At 32.6% G+C, this 13,531-nt stretch overlaps 2 protein-coding genes across 2 annotated transcripts in view; one reads left to right on the top strand and one right to left on the bottom strand.

Annotated features, from left to right (window-relative positions):
- Positions 1-4,566, top strand: part of LOC131844832 (WD repeat-containing protein 35) — a 33,996-nt gene extending 29,430 nt beyond the window's left edge. Inside the window, exons 24-26 of the mRNA XM_059193807.1 lie at positions 1,623-1,709; positions 2,550-2,659; positions 3,170-4,566. Of these exons, the coding sequence (XP_059049790.1) occupies positions 1,623-1,709; positions 2,550-2,659; positions 3,170-3,371 (399 nt within the window). The 3' untranslated portion in view covers positions 3,372-4,566. The remainder of the gene's footprint in view (positions 1-1,622; positions 1,710-2,549; positions 2,660-3,169) is intronic.
- An 879-nt stretch (positions 4,567-5,445) lies between these two features.
- LOC131844830 (thioredoxin reductase-like selenoprotein T homolog CG3887) lies at positions 5,446-12,865 on the bottom strand. The gene is made up of 3 exons (XM_059193804.1): positions 12,403-12,865; positions 7,171-7,300; positions 5,446-6,043 (listed from the first exon to the last, which is right to left on the bottom strand). Exons 1-3 carry the CDS (start codon positions 12,561-12,563, stop codon positions 5,723-5,725), a joined length of 612 nt encoding a protein of 203 aa, XP_059049787.1. The 5' UTR covers positions 12,564-12,865; the 3' UTR covers positions 5,446-5,722.
- Between the last annotated feature and the right edge of the window lie 666 nt (positions 12,866-13,531).

Below are 13,531 nucleotides of genomic sequence, written 5' to 3'. Positions count from 1 at the left end.
AGAAACTGAAATACCATCCTGATCATCTGGATAAATGGCGGTCTTCCACCGTGCGGTTTTCTAGAAACTTTTTGCCTCGCACAACCACATTATGGAATCACCTTCCAGCAATGGTATTTCCGAACCGATACGATATTGAAACCTTCAAGAAAAGTGCTTATTCCTTTTTAAAAGGCCGACAACGTACTTGCAATTCCCCTGGTGTTGCGGGTGCTCATGGGCGGCGGTAATCACTTACCATCAAGTGAGCCGCAAGCTCGTTTGTCCCCTGTGTTATAAAAAAAAAATGCTGATGTTCGCAGCTGGCCTTCACAGCTTCACCAGACGATAGCGGGTAATTCCAGTTGGCACTCCAAACCCGCGGAAGGATTTATGGAACGGCTGAAGGCAATCTCCCGCCTGACGGATACGACTTTAGTATGAGGGCACCGCTAGGGGTTCGAACCTCGGCTCAGGCCGCCGTAATATCGATCCCCGAATTGGACGGGGGATCTATCGCAGGGGAGGTATTCAAGATCACTCTCCACATCATTTATATAAATTATTTTTGCGGCTCGCACAAAAATTAATGTCTATTAATTATATACAAACTTTATTTATAATAAACAGTAGAATAAAGAAATGTAACATTTACAAAAAGTAAAGACTCCTATACAAATTTTAATACAAACGATCGTATTGCATGTTTGAACAAGAATCTTACAAGTAACCCGTAAAAAAAATTAGCTTTAGTATATGCAGTAGGTACATACTAAATTCAAACATTTTTTTGTGTTTCTTGTTACATTTTATTATAATTCATTTTATCGCAATATATTGATGGGAAAAAGTAAAAAAAAATATAGAAATGCTCGGGCTACATATATGTAAATGTTTATGGGTTGCTAGCGGCTCACGGGCCGCGTGTTGTTCATTCTTGTTTTATCTAGACACGCGGTAGCGTGTCAAGCCGAGTTTCAAGTAACTGGCGAGCAGCACCGAGTGTATATTTACACAGAAGGGGTTAACGTAAACTTCATACAATATTACAGTCCGTCCAGTACAAGATGAGCTATTTTTGCCAGGGATCAATGTTCATTTTGGCTATCGACGTTTTCATAGAATTTTAGTATTCGGCCAATATAAGTTGAAATAGAATCAATTAAAGTGAAAAATTATAATAAAATGATAACAATTTACCAGTTTCAGATTTTTTCCTTTATATTCACCTAATTACCTATCTGCATGGCAAATTTGAACTTCCTAGGTCATCTGGAAGTGGGTTATAATTTTGATCTATAGTTGATCAGTGATAAAAATGACGATATTTGGACGTTAATATCTAAATAACCGTTTGAGATATGTTTATGAAATTTGGAACACATATTTATCTCGCAAGTCTCAATATATGAACCAAATTTGACAGGTTTATGTGAAAGATTTTGAGTTATGAGGGGGTCAAAAGTGGCTCCAAATGGTTCGTGTAAATATACACACGGTGCTGCTCGCCAGTTACTTGAAACTCGGCTTGACACGCTACCGCATGTCTAGATTTTAAATGTAAATTAGTTGTTAAAAGGTTACTTTACAATATATATTTTAATTATAGGTAATATGAACTATGTTTAATTGCATTTTTTCAGGCCTGGTGTACTATAGCAGCCATTGCTATTCGAGCTCGAGCATTTAATCTGTGTTCAAAAGCCTTTATAAAACTTGAAGCCATAGATGTAAGCAATATAAAACTAATAATTTTCTCTTAATATCCTCTATATATATATATCATCACATTTTTTAATCATTTCATATTTATATCTAAAAACTAGTGTTTATAAATCTAAAATAGACTCCCTCAGAGACATATATCATCAGTTTTCTAAACCTTTCATAAAGCTCACAAGAACTAGGGGTTGTTAAGTATTAAGTTGTGTGTAAGTATGCTGCAGCAAAAATTTGGAACGACTTGCCCCCGCCAGTTCGTTCATCACTGATTTTATCCTTACCAATATTTAGGCGCAAATGTAGCAAGTGGTTGCTGCAAGAACAATCCCTCGTTTCGTAGTATTGTAATCTACTAAGTTGTGTTGATATGTGTGTGTACGCGCAAAAGTCTGCATCTGATGGTATATATGATAAAATAATGCTGAATAATTCTTAGTTTTTATGTAATGTTGTAACTAATCCTGAATAATGTTTAGATTATATATATTTAAGTTTTTTATTGTCCAATCTTATTAGTTTGTAATCTTGTCATTGTCAATTTCTATGTTTACTTTGTTAGTTGTAGTTTAAAACTTAATATGCTATTGTCGTCGTTGATCTCATATTGTATTATTTTACTGATAAAGGCTATAACAGAATAGCAAAGAGGGTGCCCTCACTGAGTTATAGACCGTTTTGTCTCATTCATTAGTTTTAAATTATATTATTGTATGGGCAACAGTTGTATTGTGTGAAAAGTTTTTGTTTGAGACAAATAAAGATTATTATCATTATCTTCCAAAAAAAAATCTCATTATCATCATTATTATTATTGTTATGTGTAATTATAAAAACAATACTTGTTGCAGCCTTTTACTTTTGAGAATTTGGCGATAGAAATTTTTACAAGATGTAAACCTACAGATGCAAAAGGAAATAAAATTGATTGTTCAAACTGCCAAGCCTCTATATCCGAATGGTGAGTAATTTCTTTATTTATTGTACCGTATTACAGAAAATAAAAAATCTTATGGTGAAAGCAGACATGCATGCATGAAATGTACAAATGTTATTGTTTTAAAACGTGTTCCAGCTACATGGGATGAGATGAGCAATCGTTTTTGCAGCCACATAGAAATAACTTTTGTGTAACTGTCTTTCCGGTGTTTCCTATTCCTACATAATATACATAGGAAACACCCAGACAATCATACTCATGAATACAAATCTTTGTACTATGCGAGGAATCGAACCCGCGACCAACGGAAATACGACGGTGTGCTAAACCGCTAGACCTCTATATGCTAGTCGCAATAGACTAATGACAAAAAAACGTTATATGCACCACACAATGTGGAGGTTGTATCTTATTACGCTATATTTATAGAAAAGAACATTAATCGCTAAATATTGATTATAATTGTAGTTTGACTACGATAATAGCGCTGTGCCTAATATTATTAGATAATAAATATGTAGTCGCTGACAGGTCACCGAGTTGTTCGGGATGCGGTGCGATAGTGGCGGGGTGCGCGGTGTCGGGGCGCGCGCTGGGCGCAGGGGTCGCGGGAGTGGCGGGGGGCGCGGTCGCGTGGCGCTGCGCCACGTGCGGGGCGCGCGCGATGCCCCACGAGCTCGTGCTGCGTCACTCGTGCCCCATGTGCCACGCTGCACTCGACCCGCCACACTGACTGCTGTTGCTGCGCACCATACTAAGGACTCGATGGAATTTTGTCCTGTCTAGTTACTTAGTAGTTAATGCTTTAAAAATATTTCCTATTCTATATTCTCATCGCACGACTATTTTTGGCACAAAGTTATCGCACTGCGACTACCATTGAGAGTGCGATTACAGATTTGATACTTCACCGTCTTTGTTTATTAAAAGAGAATATCCACATATCACTAATGTCGATGCACGATCACGTGATGGATGATGTAATCTTGTAAGACTTGTTTATGATGCGATAAAACTTTCTTAATGTCCATGTTAGTCACATCATATGTATTGTTTCATGTAGAACAGCGTATTGATATAGTATGCGGGCAGGTCGGTTTAGAATTTACTAGTGGCGAAACAGTATTATTTGCAAAATGAATATTTTTATGACTGCATACAGCAGGAAACTGATAGTGTAATCACTGTGTATGTAACTATAAACAGCTATTACCATTTTAATTATGTTTTAGTCTTATACAGGTTCCTGACTTATTTATATCTAGTCTTATTATAATACATTATTTTATAAGTTATTTTTAATGTAAGGAAATTTAAAATAATATTTGTTCTAATATTTAATTAAAATTGTTTCACAAAATACAAGTTTCTAAACCAAAAAATATTGAAAATGCATTTTTAATATGACTTGTTATTTGTTCATTTTTGTCAGAGTACAATTATTTTGAACTTGGCATTAACTATATAATAATGATTTGTAAGCCACAATATGAACATATTTTTATAAATGCATAATATAATTTTCATCCTAAAGGTAACTGACGAACTAAATTATAATCCTTTATGTATAATGTTATTCATTGATCAAAAATGCTAAGGAGATGCGTAAAACAAACATTTACTATATTTGGTAATAGCATAATAGGAGAATATACGGAGCTGAAGAATGAAACTTGTCACACAATTTGCTATTTCATCCCAAAGAAATGAAAATGCTACTTTCACTGCTATTTGGTCTTCTTAGAATTTTATTCTTCTATATAAATATTAATTATTGGATTAATATTGTTATTAAAAGTGCAAAGTATGCAATGGAAAACTCAAATTAGAAAAAAGCATCACCATTTTTCTTTAATCCTTATAATTTATTGAAACAAAACGCGACGTCATTTCCGCGATATATGCTGTGTGATGCTGCTGTTATTGTATTGAAACGTGGAAAAATGGTGGAATTCAGAGAGGTCGAATTTCATGGATGTTTTATTATTTTAAAAATAAAAAGAACATTTCCAAGAGTATTTTATTGTGTATGTTTCTTGGATTTGTCAGGCACAATACCCAGGCCCATAATTTGTTGCTATTTCGACCTTCCTAACGGCTTAGTGAGATATAAAAATATACTACTAAATTTACAAAATAAAAACCGATATTATTCATGCACCGGTTTATTAATTATTACCAAGTTTGACGTAAAAAGAGAATTAGATATCTAAAAAAAGCTTATGTGTACTTTATTATCCTGTTAAAATCAATGACAGCGAAATATCTGCAGTTATGAAGACGATTATAAATTTAGCAATGCTGTGTTTTTACTACTATATCAGTAATAATTTTTATTACTATTTCAGTAATATTTTACAGTTAGATCAATCTAATCACAGAATCTGAGTATATAGTGTTCCCAGTAACGAAGGAGCACACTCCTCCAAGTAATGTTATAATGTAATATGTATTTCGTCGTTTGTTGCGAGCATATAGCATGTAAGTCTTTTACCAAGTACCACTCGACATCTACTTGTTTTGTTCCAGTACAACCATATTTAGTTAACATTAACATGTAGATTAGACCAGTATTATTCCTAAAATAAAACAAAAAGAATCGATAGGTGCCGCGACTAATATTGATCACAAATTTAAGCCAAACTATACTTTCGTAATTATTGTGTTATGTAGTTTAGTGTGTTATTTCAATTGTAGACATTTTTTTACTAATAAAACTGTATTCATACAATTTTAAATATTTATATGTACTTTTTTGTTTACTTATAATAGACTTTTATAAATAAAAATAATTAAACAATCCGTCTGATCTGTTGTAAAATAGAAGTACTGTAGACTGTAATAATTCGGCACTGCCTTGCAATTTATGACTTTAATATTATTATAATATTTGGCAAACAATAGTGTATCTACTAGTGATAAGATTGAATGACTCTTTAACTATGCAAATATAGTAAATGCTACAATGTTCATCCCCATAACTTACCAGATTAAGATTTAAAGTAAACCACAGCCCCTATTTGTAATAAAATAACTAGTTTTATTGTAACTTTATACTGATAAATACATAATAAAATGTACACATTATTGGACCAAGTTATTATTTGGTATATCTATTTTAGAAAATTGTAAAGTATTATCAATTATTTGAAATAATTCTGGCGGTTGCGGAATTCTTCCAGTTTCCAGTTTCGACCAAAGCGGTATATTATTGAGTGATATCTCAAATGCTCCAGAGGACACTAACTGTCCTTCTATCATATTCGCTAAGAAGAACATCATCATACAAGCATAGATTTTATTTTCTAAGCACCAACTCCACCATGACGGTTGGGGCTTGTTTAACCATGCAAATATATTAACTCCACTCAATATGCACATGATTAGTATCATTTTGCCTAGTCCCTGTAACAAAATAAAAATATATTTTAAGTCAAGCCTGACCATTATTCTGAAAGTTTCTAAAACACCTAAACTAAATATAAGTTTTCCCTTGATTATAAAAATATTTTGACTGCTAAATAACAATTTGCAAACTACAAACAATACATAAGTTCAATTGAGATTGGTTAAAAATATGACTATTGAAGTTTACTTGAAAAAAAAAAGATTATTTCTATTTCTTCATATGTAGTACAGAAAATTCGAATGGAATAGATATATTAAACAATCGAAGGGAAATAAACGAAAATAAGGGTCGGTAACATTCATCATTATTACGCGCTTATAAGAGTTTTTATTACACAAAATTATATCTAATTTGATAAAGGAAAATATATTAAAATATACACCGCCATTTAGTAAAAATACAGACATACTTTGGTTTTTATAAAATTAGTATGATTGTTATATATAATTTTATATTAAAGGTGTTCTAAATGTATGCCACTTAGAGAATTGAAAGTACTTTTACAGTATATAATTTTCCAGGAAACATATTACATTAAATACTGTAGACATTGGTGGTTTAGAATAGTGAGAAGCTCTCTAACCAAATTCAAGAAATAATACTATGCTTAGAAATTTCAAAACAAATGTAACCTTCATCATACAATATCCAATTCCCTATTAGATAGGATGCCTGAGATGGAGTTGCATTTATATAGGGCACACAGTTCCTTTTTATATGATGGCTAAAGAATATTTACTATTTTATTTAATAATTTTTATAGTTGGATTGATTATTGGATTCAATTATTCCCATCAAATTCCAATTATATAGCAGTTCCATATATACATTCACCACAACAGTGATAGCAACATGATCAAGAACAAGACTCCGAGTTCATAAAGTATTAATTTGGAGTCTTGTTTTTGATCATAATGTAATCATCTAATAATATAATTGATGTAGGTGACCAGAACTCAAATATTTAAATGATTAAAATTGGTCAAGTAAGACATCTTATAACAAATTAGTCTATAATTTAATTTAAGAAAACTGGTGAAGAACTCTAAATTTACTCTATAGGTGACCTTCATATTTTACTTATTATTTATTTATTCCATCTATTAATACTTAATCTACTTACAATCATTCTTGATAAGTACATATTTAAGCCAGGTGGATCATAATTTGCACCTATTACAGATATCTCTGGGTACTTCTGCTGTATTATACCAGCATAATCTTCAAAAACTTTTCTGTATCCACAGGAATAACTGTAAAGAAATATTTTTATTATTATTATACTAGACCTAAATGATTTTAAGAATAAATTGATTGCTGCTAGTAAGACTGAACATCTACACAACTATGTCTACTTTAAGAGATATACTGACTTGGTAAATTTAGACTTGACTTTAGACCAAATTAACTGACGGTAAGTGGTGACCATAACATATATACATGAGTAATGACATCACATTATCCTGTGATATATGCATTGCCGTTCCAAAGAATTAATATGTCACTCTCTTATCTTTAATATCGTATTCTAGTGTAGAATTAAAAAAAAAATCAATTTTTTTTTTCATATTTTCAAAGTTTAACTATCTAAGAATATGAGTACGAGAGGATTTTTGAAAATTTGAATTATTTTCGGAGATATAGGCATTTTACTGACCCGGTCTCCTAATTGGACAAAAAGCATTAGGGTTTCTCCGTCTACCTGAATCCATAGAAGATGTGTAGGACATGTGCAAAAAAGAATGGGTGCAAGGCTACGGAAAGCGAAAAGAGACAATAAAGGCATTGGTGGTAAAGGAGAGGGCAAATTAACAGATAAAATTATAAATAAATTGTCTTTGTATTATGGCTTAGCAATTCGTCGGCACTCAGACTCTGTTGAAGACATGAAAAATGCAGTTTTGGCTACTTATTATCATAATAGCTCCACAGACGAAAATCCACAGCATACGTATTGCCCACCTGGTGCGGAGAGTTGGTGTGCGTGGCAAAAAGCTGCATCTGAGGGTATCGAAGAGGAGTTTCAGCATGATAATGTTCCTCTGTGTAATGAAGTCTTAAAAATTAATAGACCAATTTATGACAGTTTATCGTCAGATGAATTATTAACTCGATGTTTAGGCTCAGAAACTCAGAACAATAATGAGTCTCGAAACTCGTTGATTTGGACTTTCGCGCCGAAACATATTCATTCCGGACCTCAGGTAATTGAAATAGCAACATTTATTGCTGTTTGCATATTCAATGAAGGTTTCTTTCCGATTTTAAAAATGATGACCCTTATGGGAATGCAAATTGGGCGAGAAACTCATTCATTTGCTGTGAGACGAGACAACGCCCGGATTGAACGATCTGAAATACGTACAACCAACGCTTCAAAGGAGGCTAGAACTGCTCGATTGGAAGAGAGAATGGCAGGAATGGCAGATTAAATAAAAGTAAGGATAACATATCATTTTATGACTTTGACAGCGAAAAACTTCACGCGAAACTTTAAATGCGTTTTTGTCAGAACAGACTTTTTCAGTACTCTTGCCACGATTTCTCGAGTTCTACTGGACCGATTCACTTGAAATTTTCAGAGAGTTTTGTTTATAGATCTATCTGTAGCCCGAACTAGCCACATCCCCAAATTCCAATTTTTACTATTGTTAAAAAATTCGATCAACTCAAAAAAACAGTAAAAAAAATCACTTTTTTTTTCAGTCGCCATTTTGTCCAAAAATTTTTTTTTACTTATCGCTAGTTCGTGCGATTGTGACATCATTGCAGATTAATAATCTTTTTTTTTATTATTTTAGATGACTAGGAGGGTTGGAATTAGGGTTCATTCCCGGGAATTCTCGGGTCGAGAATTCCCGGGAAATCGCTGGGTTTTGTTCCCGGGAAATTAAGCTCGAGAAAAGTCGAGAACTCGAGAAATCAAGTACCTATATAGAAATTAAAATGCCGTTTGTTGTATTGCGTGGCGGCGCAATAATACAAGATATTAAGGTTTTCTTTCATGTATTTTTTTTTATTTTACAGAAACTATTTTTGTTTACAAGTTTAAGGTAGATTTTTTCTAAATAACCAGCCAAAAATGGTGCTGTCATTATAAATATAAGTCTGAATAATATTAGGTCCTAACATATGAAAGTGGTGTTTTGTAAGGGAGTAACCTGAGGTATTTTTTTTTTTTCAAAATATAACATGTTTATTTAATCAAACTATGTACCATTGCTATTTATGCACTTTTGCCATCTCATAGATCTCTTTACTGAAAAAAAAAAACATTTGAACGGGAACATTTGGACATATCAATAAAATCTTTGGACTTTGGACCCATCGGATTTGAATTTTTTCCCAATCAGAGTTATCCAAATTTCGAAAAAAATGGTAATCTGTTGGAGCAAGAACCGGGGACCAATTGTAAAGTCTTAGACATTACAATTGAACCTCTTCTAATTTGGTAAATGTCAGTTGTGCAGTGTGTGGTCTAGCGTTGTCCTGAAGCAGCAGTAGCCTACGGCGATTGACCACCTTCGGTTGTTTAGCAGCTAGCTTTTCCATTATGGTTTCTGCTTGCTGACAAAACACATCTGCCGTAATCATCTGGCCAGATTTAAGAAAGCTGAAGTGAACAACACCGGAACTAGCCCACTAAACGCTCGCAAGTAACTTTTTTGGGGTCAATTTTCGCTTGGGGCAGGATTTGGTTGGTTTGCCAGGGTTCAGCCATTGCGATGAGCGTTTCCAATTATCATACAAGATCCACATCATCACAGGTAATGATTCGATTTAAAATCCCTTTATTATTATGCCGGTTGACTAATGTAATGCAGCAGTCTACGCGCGTTTGTCGATCAAAACGCGAATTGTCCACTCAATTCATGAGGGACCCACCTTTCAAGCTTTTTCACCCTCCCAATTTGCTACAAGTGGACTAATACAGTTTTGTAACTAAACCGCAACCTGCAACTAACTCGGACGTGGTTTGCGATGGATCTGCTATCACAATAGCCTTCAATTCTTCATTACCAACCTTGGGCTCCAGCCGCCCACGGGGATTGTTTTGCAGGTTCGAAATTTCCAGAACAAAAACGTTCCAACCAAAAATGCATTGTGTTTTGTTTTGCGACAGCACCACCATACACATCATTAATCCTTCGAGCCGTTTCTGCAGCACTAGTCGGCGGAACTCATACTCGTACTTGTAAATGACGCGATATTTTAAGTTTTCCATTTTGTAAGCTGAGTGACCCAAAGAAAAAACCACGCATATGTATTACGGTTTTTGAAAAACAAATACATGAGTGAATAGCCGTATAAATTTGAAATTGAAATTTCTAACCAATGAGGAGATATTTAAGATCAAAGTGGCCAGTACGACAAAGCTAATATATTTCAGTATTTAAAAAAAAATATTGCATATTCATAATATGTATAATATATAACAATAAAAGTTTTATAATTAATTTTATAGTTAAATTTTATATTTAATATTTAACAAAAAATGCAGTGGTTTTCGTCTCAAATGAAACCACTGAGATTTTTGACGTTATTGGAACCAAATAATATGAGAAAACGTACGTAAATGTAAATTTCTCGACAACCCGAGAAGACCCGAGAAATTAAGCTCGAGAATTCTCGAGACCCGAGAAATTGAAAAGCTCGAGAAATCATGAACCCTAGTTGGAATCATGACAAGACTTAGGTGCCAATTTTTTGAGACTCCCCACTTCATCAGCTGCCAGTTTATTAAAATTTTAACCTTTTTTGTTTTAATTTATTTTTTGTATTTTAATAATATTAATAAACAGGTGATAAAAAAATGTACAGTAAAAATATTTATTGCTTTTTTTACATTTTAAAAATGACCTATAATTCACTGCTCTACACTAGAATACCCCCTTAAATTATTTATCCTGTAATTTCACCACCTAATCTCACCCTACATATGAAACTAATAGTCCAAGAGCCCACAACGGCCAAACTTACGTCTTATTAGTAAATGTGTAATTCATCAATTCATGTTTCTTAAAATAACGAATTTGATATGAAATTGTTTACACCTTTGTTGCCTGTTACCTGCCAAAGGAACCACGATCCAGGTTTCATGTTTGGGGATCATTCTTACCTGCGTTGGGGACACACATACAAGAACTTTCACATTTACTAATAAGACACACATTTGGCCGTTGTGGGCTCTTGCTCTATAAGTTTACATTGCATTTTGTATGGCAGCTGGAATTGATGATGATGGAAACATAAGTTTGCAATCAATTTTGTTTGATGAATGGGTATACTCTTTTGAATTTGTATACACTGGTAGCTGGAAAGTGATAGTATGAGTATGCAGTTGGTGTTTCTAGTCTAATGTCAAGTGATGAATTCATTAGGAAATGATTTACAAATGCTTTTAAGGCTAACTTGGTGGAGGTCAACCTGTGTTTATTGGAAATAAAAATATTTCCAATAAACAAAATGAGTGTTTGTTAAGTATAATTAAATGGTTTTTAGCAATGACAAGATCAGAGAATCAGGCATAAAATAGGTTTTAACATACTATTTAAATTAAATTAATTTAGACTAGATATATACTATTTAATTTAGTGTAAATGTGAACAGGCAGATAGGCAATGCCCAGTTGACCTGACATTTAATATGTCATCAATACATTTGAAGTATTCGAAGTGAAAATTTACATATGGTTTGATAAAAGAATACATTCAAAGTTAATATTTGTACCAGAACCAAGTTTATACAGTAATAATAATTCAGGAATTGTCTTGATATATGGATGGTGCTCTGTGAATTGTCAGGCAGTAGCAATTAATCCTAAGTTAAGCAGAGCTTGTGTTATAGGTACTGGACAACATATATACAATTTTTTTATATAAACACCCAGACAAATACAATCATACTTATGAGTATAAATGTTTGTATTGTGTGAGGAATTGAACTCACAACCAGTTGAAGTGTGCCTAACTATTACATCATTAAGGTCATCAATATATGTATTCAAAAAAATACATTGAGAACTATAATAAGGCCCAATTTTTTATTAGTGTCACTGAATGGCCACTTATCTACAATGTTTTAAAACATTTATATCTGAATATATTAAATTAGTAATAACAATATATTATAATAACAAGTCAATGTCACGATAATAAGAAGAGCTATGTGAATGAAGCAGTGACTGTGAGGTCCTATACATACTACAGGGACTACTGCTGATGGTTAATTTGTTATAAAATCAATTGATATATTCAATGTGTAGCTACTTTTTGTATAACAGCTATCCATAGCTATCCAACTGTACTTGATGTCTGGTATAATATCCTTAAATGTGAGACCAATTTATACTTACCAATAATAAATATTCATGATATGGCCTACTCCTTGACCAATTTTTGTAATACTCTCAACTTCATTCTCCCTTGCTTCTACTGGAATATTGGCAAATAATAGCAAATACGTAATAAAAATTGTTATGATTCCTATATGGACGCCAATAGTAGATAAAGACATAGTGAAATGGTTGTAAACACACTCTAACCGAATTCTAATTATTTTAAACACTAAAAATTATAAAACAAGTAGCACTGTAATAAAATTCACTATATTACAATTAAAAAGAAAAGAATTTTCTACTTTTTTTTAGAAATTCGTACAATTAGGGTTAAAACAAGACAAGAATTAGTGAATAAATGTCAATTGGTGACTGAGTAACTGAACTGACTGACAGACAACACACTTCTTTACTACAGAGTAATTAACTTTATGTTAATAATCTCGGCTATTTCCTGTTCTCTATTATTTTTGTTACACTGCTTTGTATACAAAGAGTCTATTCAAAGAGTAAAGTATTTATACCAAAAGGAGTCTATTTTTTAATCCCGGAAACAAAATTAATAGGTATAAATGTCAATTTTTAAAATATTATTATCACCTATAGCAGGGTAGTGCTGTACCTATGATACCGATTTGTTTAATCAGTATCGCAGGTATTAATTTTTAAAAATATATTTTTTTAAAGCTGTTAGAAGGAGATTTGCTTAGAGGTTGACAAAAGAAGTATGTTTGAATATTTGAATTCAAACTGTTTCTGTCGTCGTATTTATGTATCCGTATAACTTATCTATATTATTGTATATATTGCATTAAATGTGTTTTTATATTATATTATCTTGATTAGAAATATATTTTGTTTATCTATTTATTCTACGTTGTTTACTTGGACACCACTATAATTATTCTGTTAAAGGGAGAAGTTCAGAGGTAACTTCCCATATAAAAGCATTACATTACGTTTTCAACAGATTTTTAAAATTTACGTACATAGGTACATACAAAAATGGAAACACTAGTATATACATAGGTATATATTAGTGTTTCCATTATTGTCGTTATATTATACAATACGAAATTGCATTTTTGTGGTTTTGCAGATATAGTAATTTTTTACAGTATTAAGCTACAAACCAACAATTTTTTTC

This window comes from Achroia grisella, unplaced genomic scaffold, assembly GCF_030625045.1.
Source record: "Achroia grisella isolate CSIRO2021 unplaced genomic scaffold, CSIRO_AGI_Agris_v1 utg4131, whole genome shotgun sequence".
NCBI classification, from domain to species: domain Eukaryota; kingdom Metazoa; phylum Arthropoda; class Insecta; order Lepidoptera; family Pyralidae; genus Achroia; species Achroia grisella.
This window is presented reverse-complemented; position numbering and strand designations above follow the sequence as displayed.

Coding starts and splice junctions, on each gene's coding strand:
- LOC131844830 (XM_059193804.1), bottom strand. CDS start 12,563: ATGTCTTTATCTACTATTGGCGTCCATATAGGAATCATAACAATTTTT. Junction 7,301..12,402: donor ATCATGAATATTTATTATTG/GTAAGTATAAAT, acceptor ATTTCTTTACAG/TTATTCCTGTGGATACAGAA. Junction 6,044..7,170: donor TGTACTTATCAAGAATGATT/GTAAGTAGATTA, acceptor ATTTTGTTACAG/GGACTAGGCAAAATGATACT.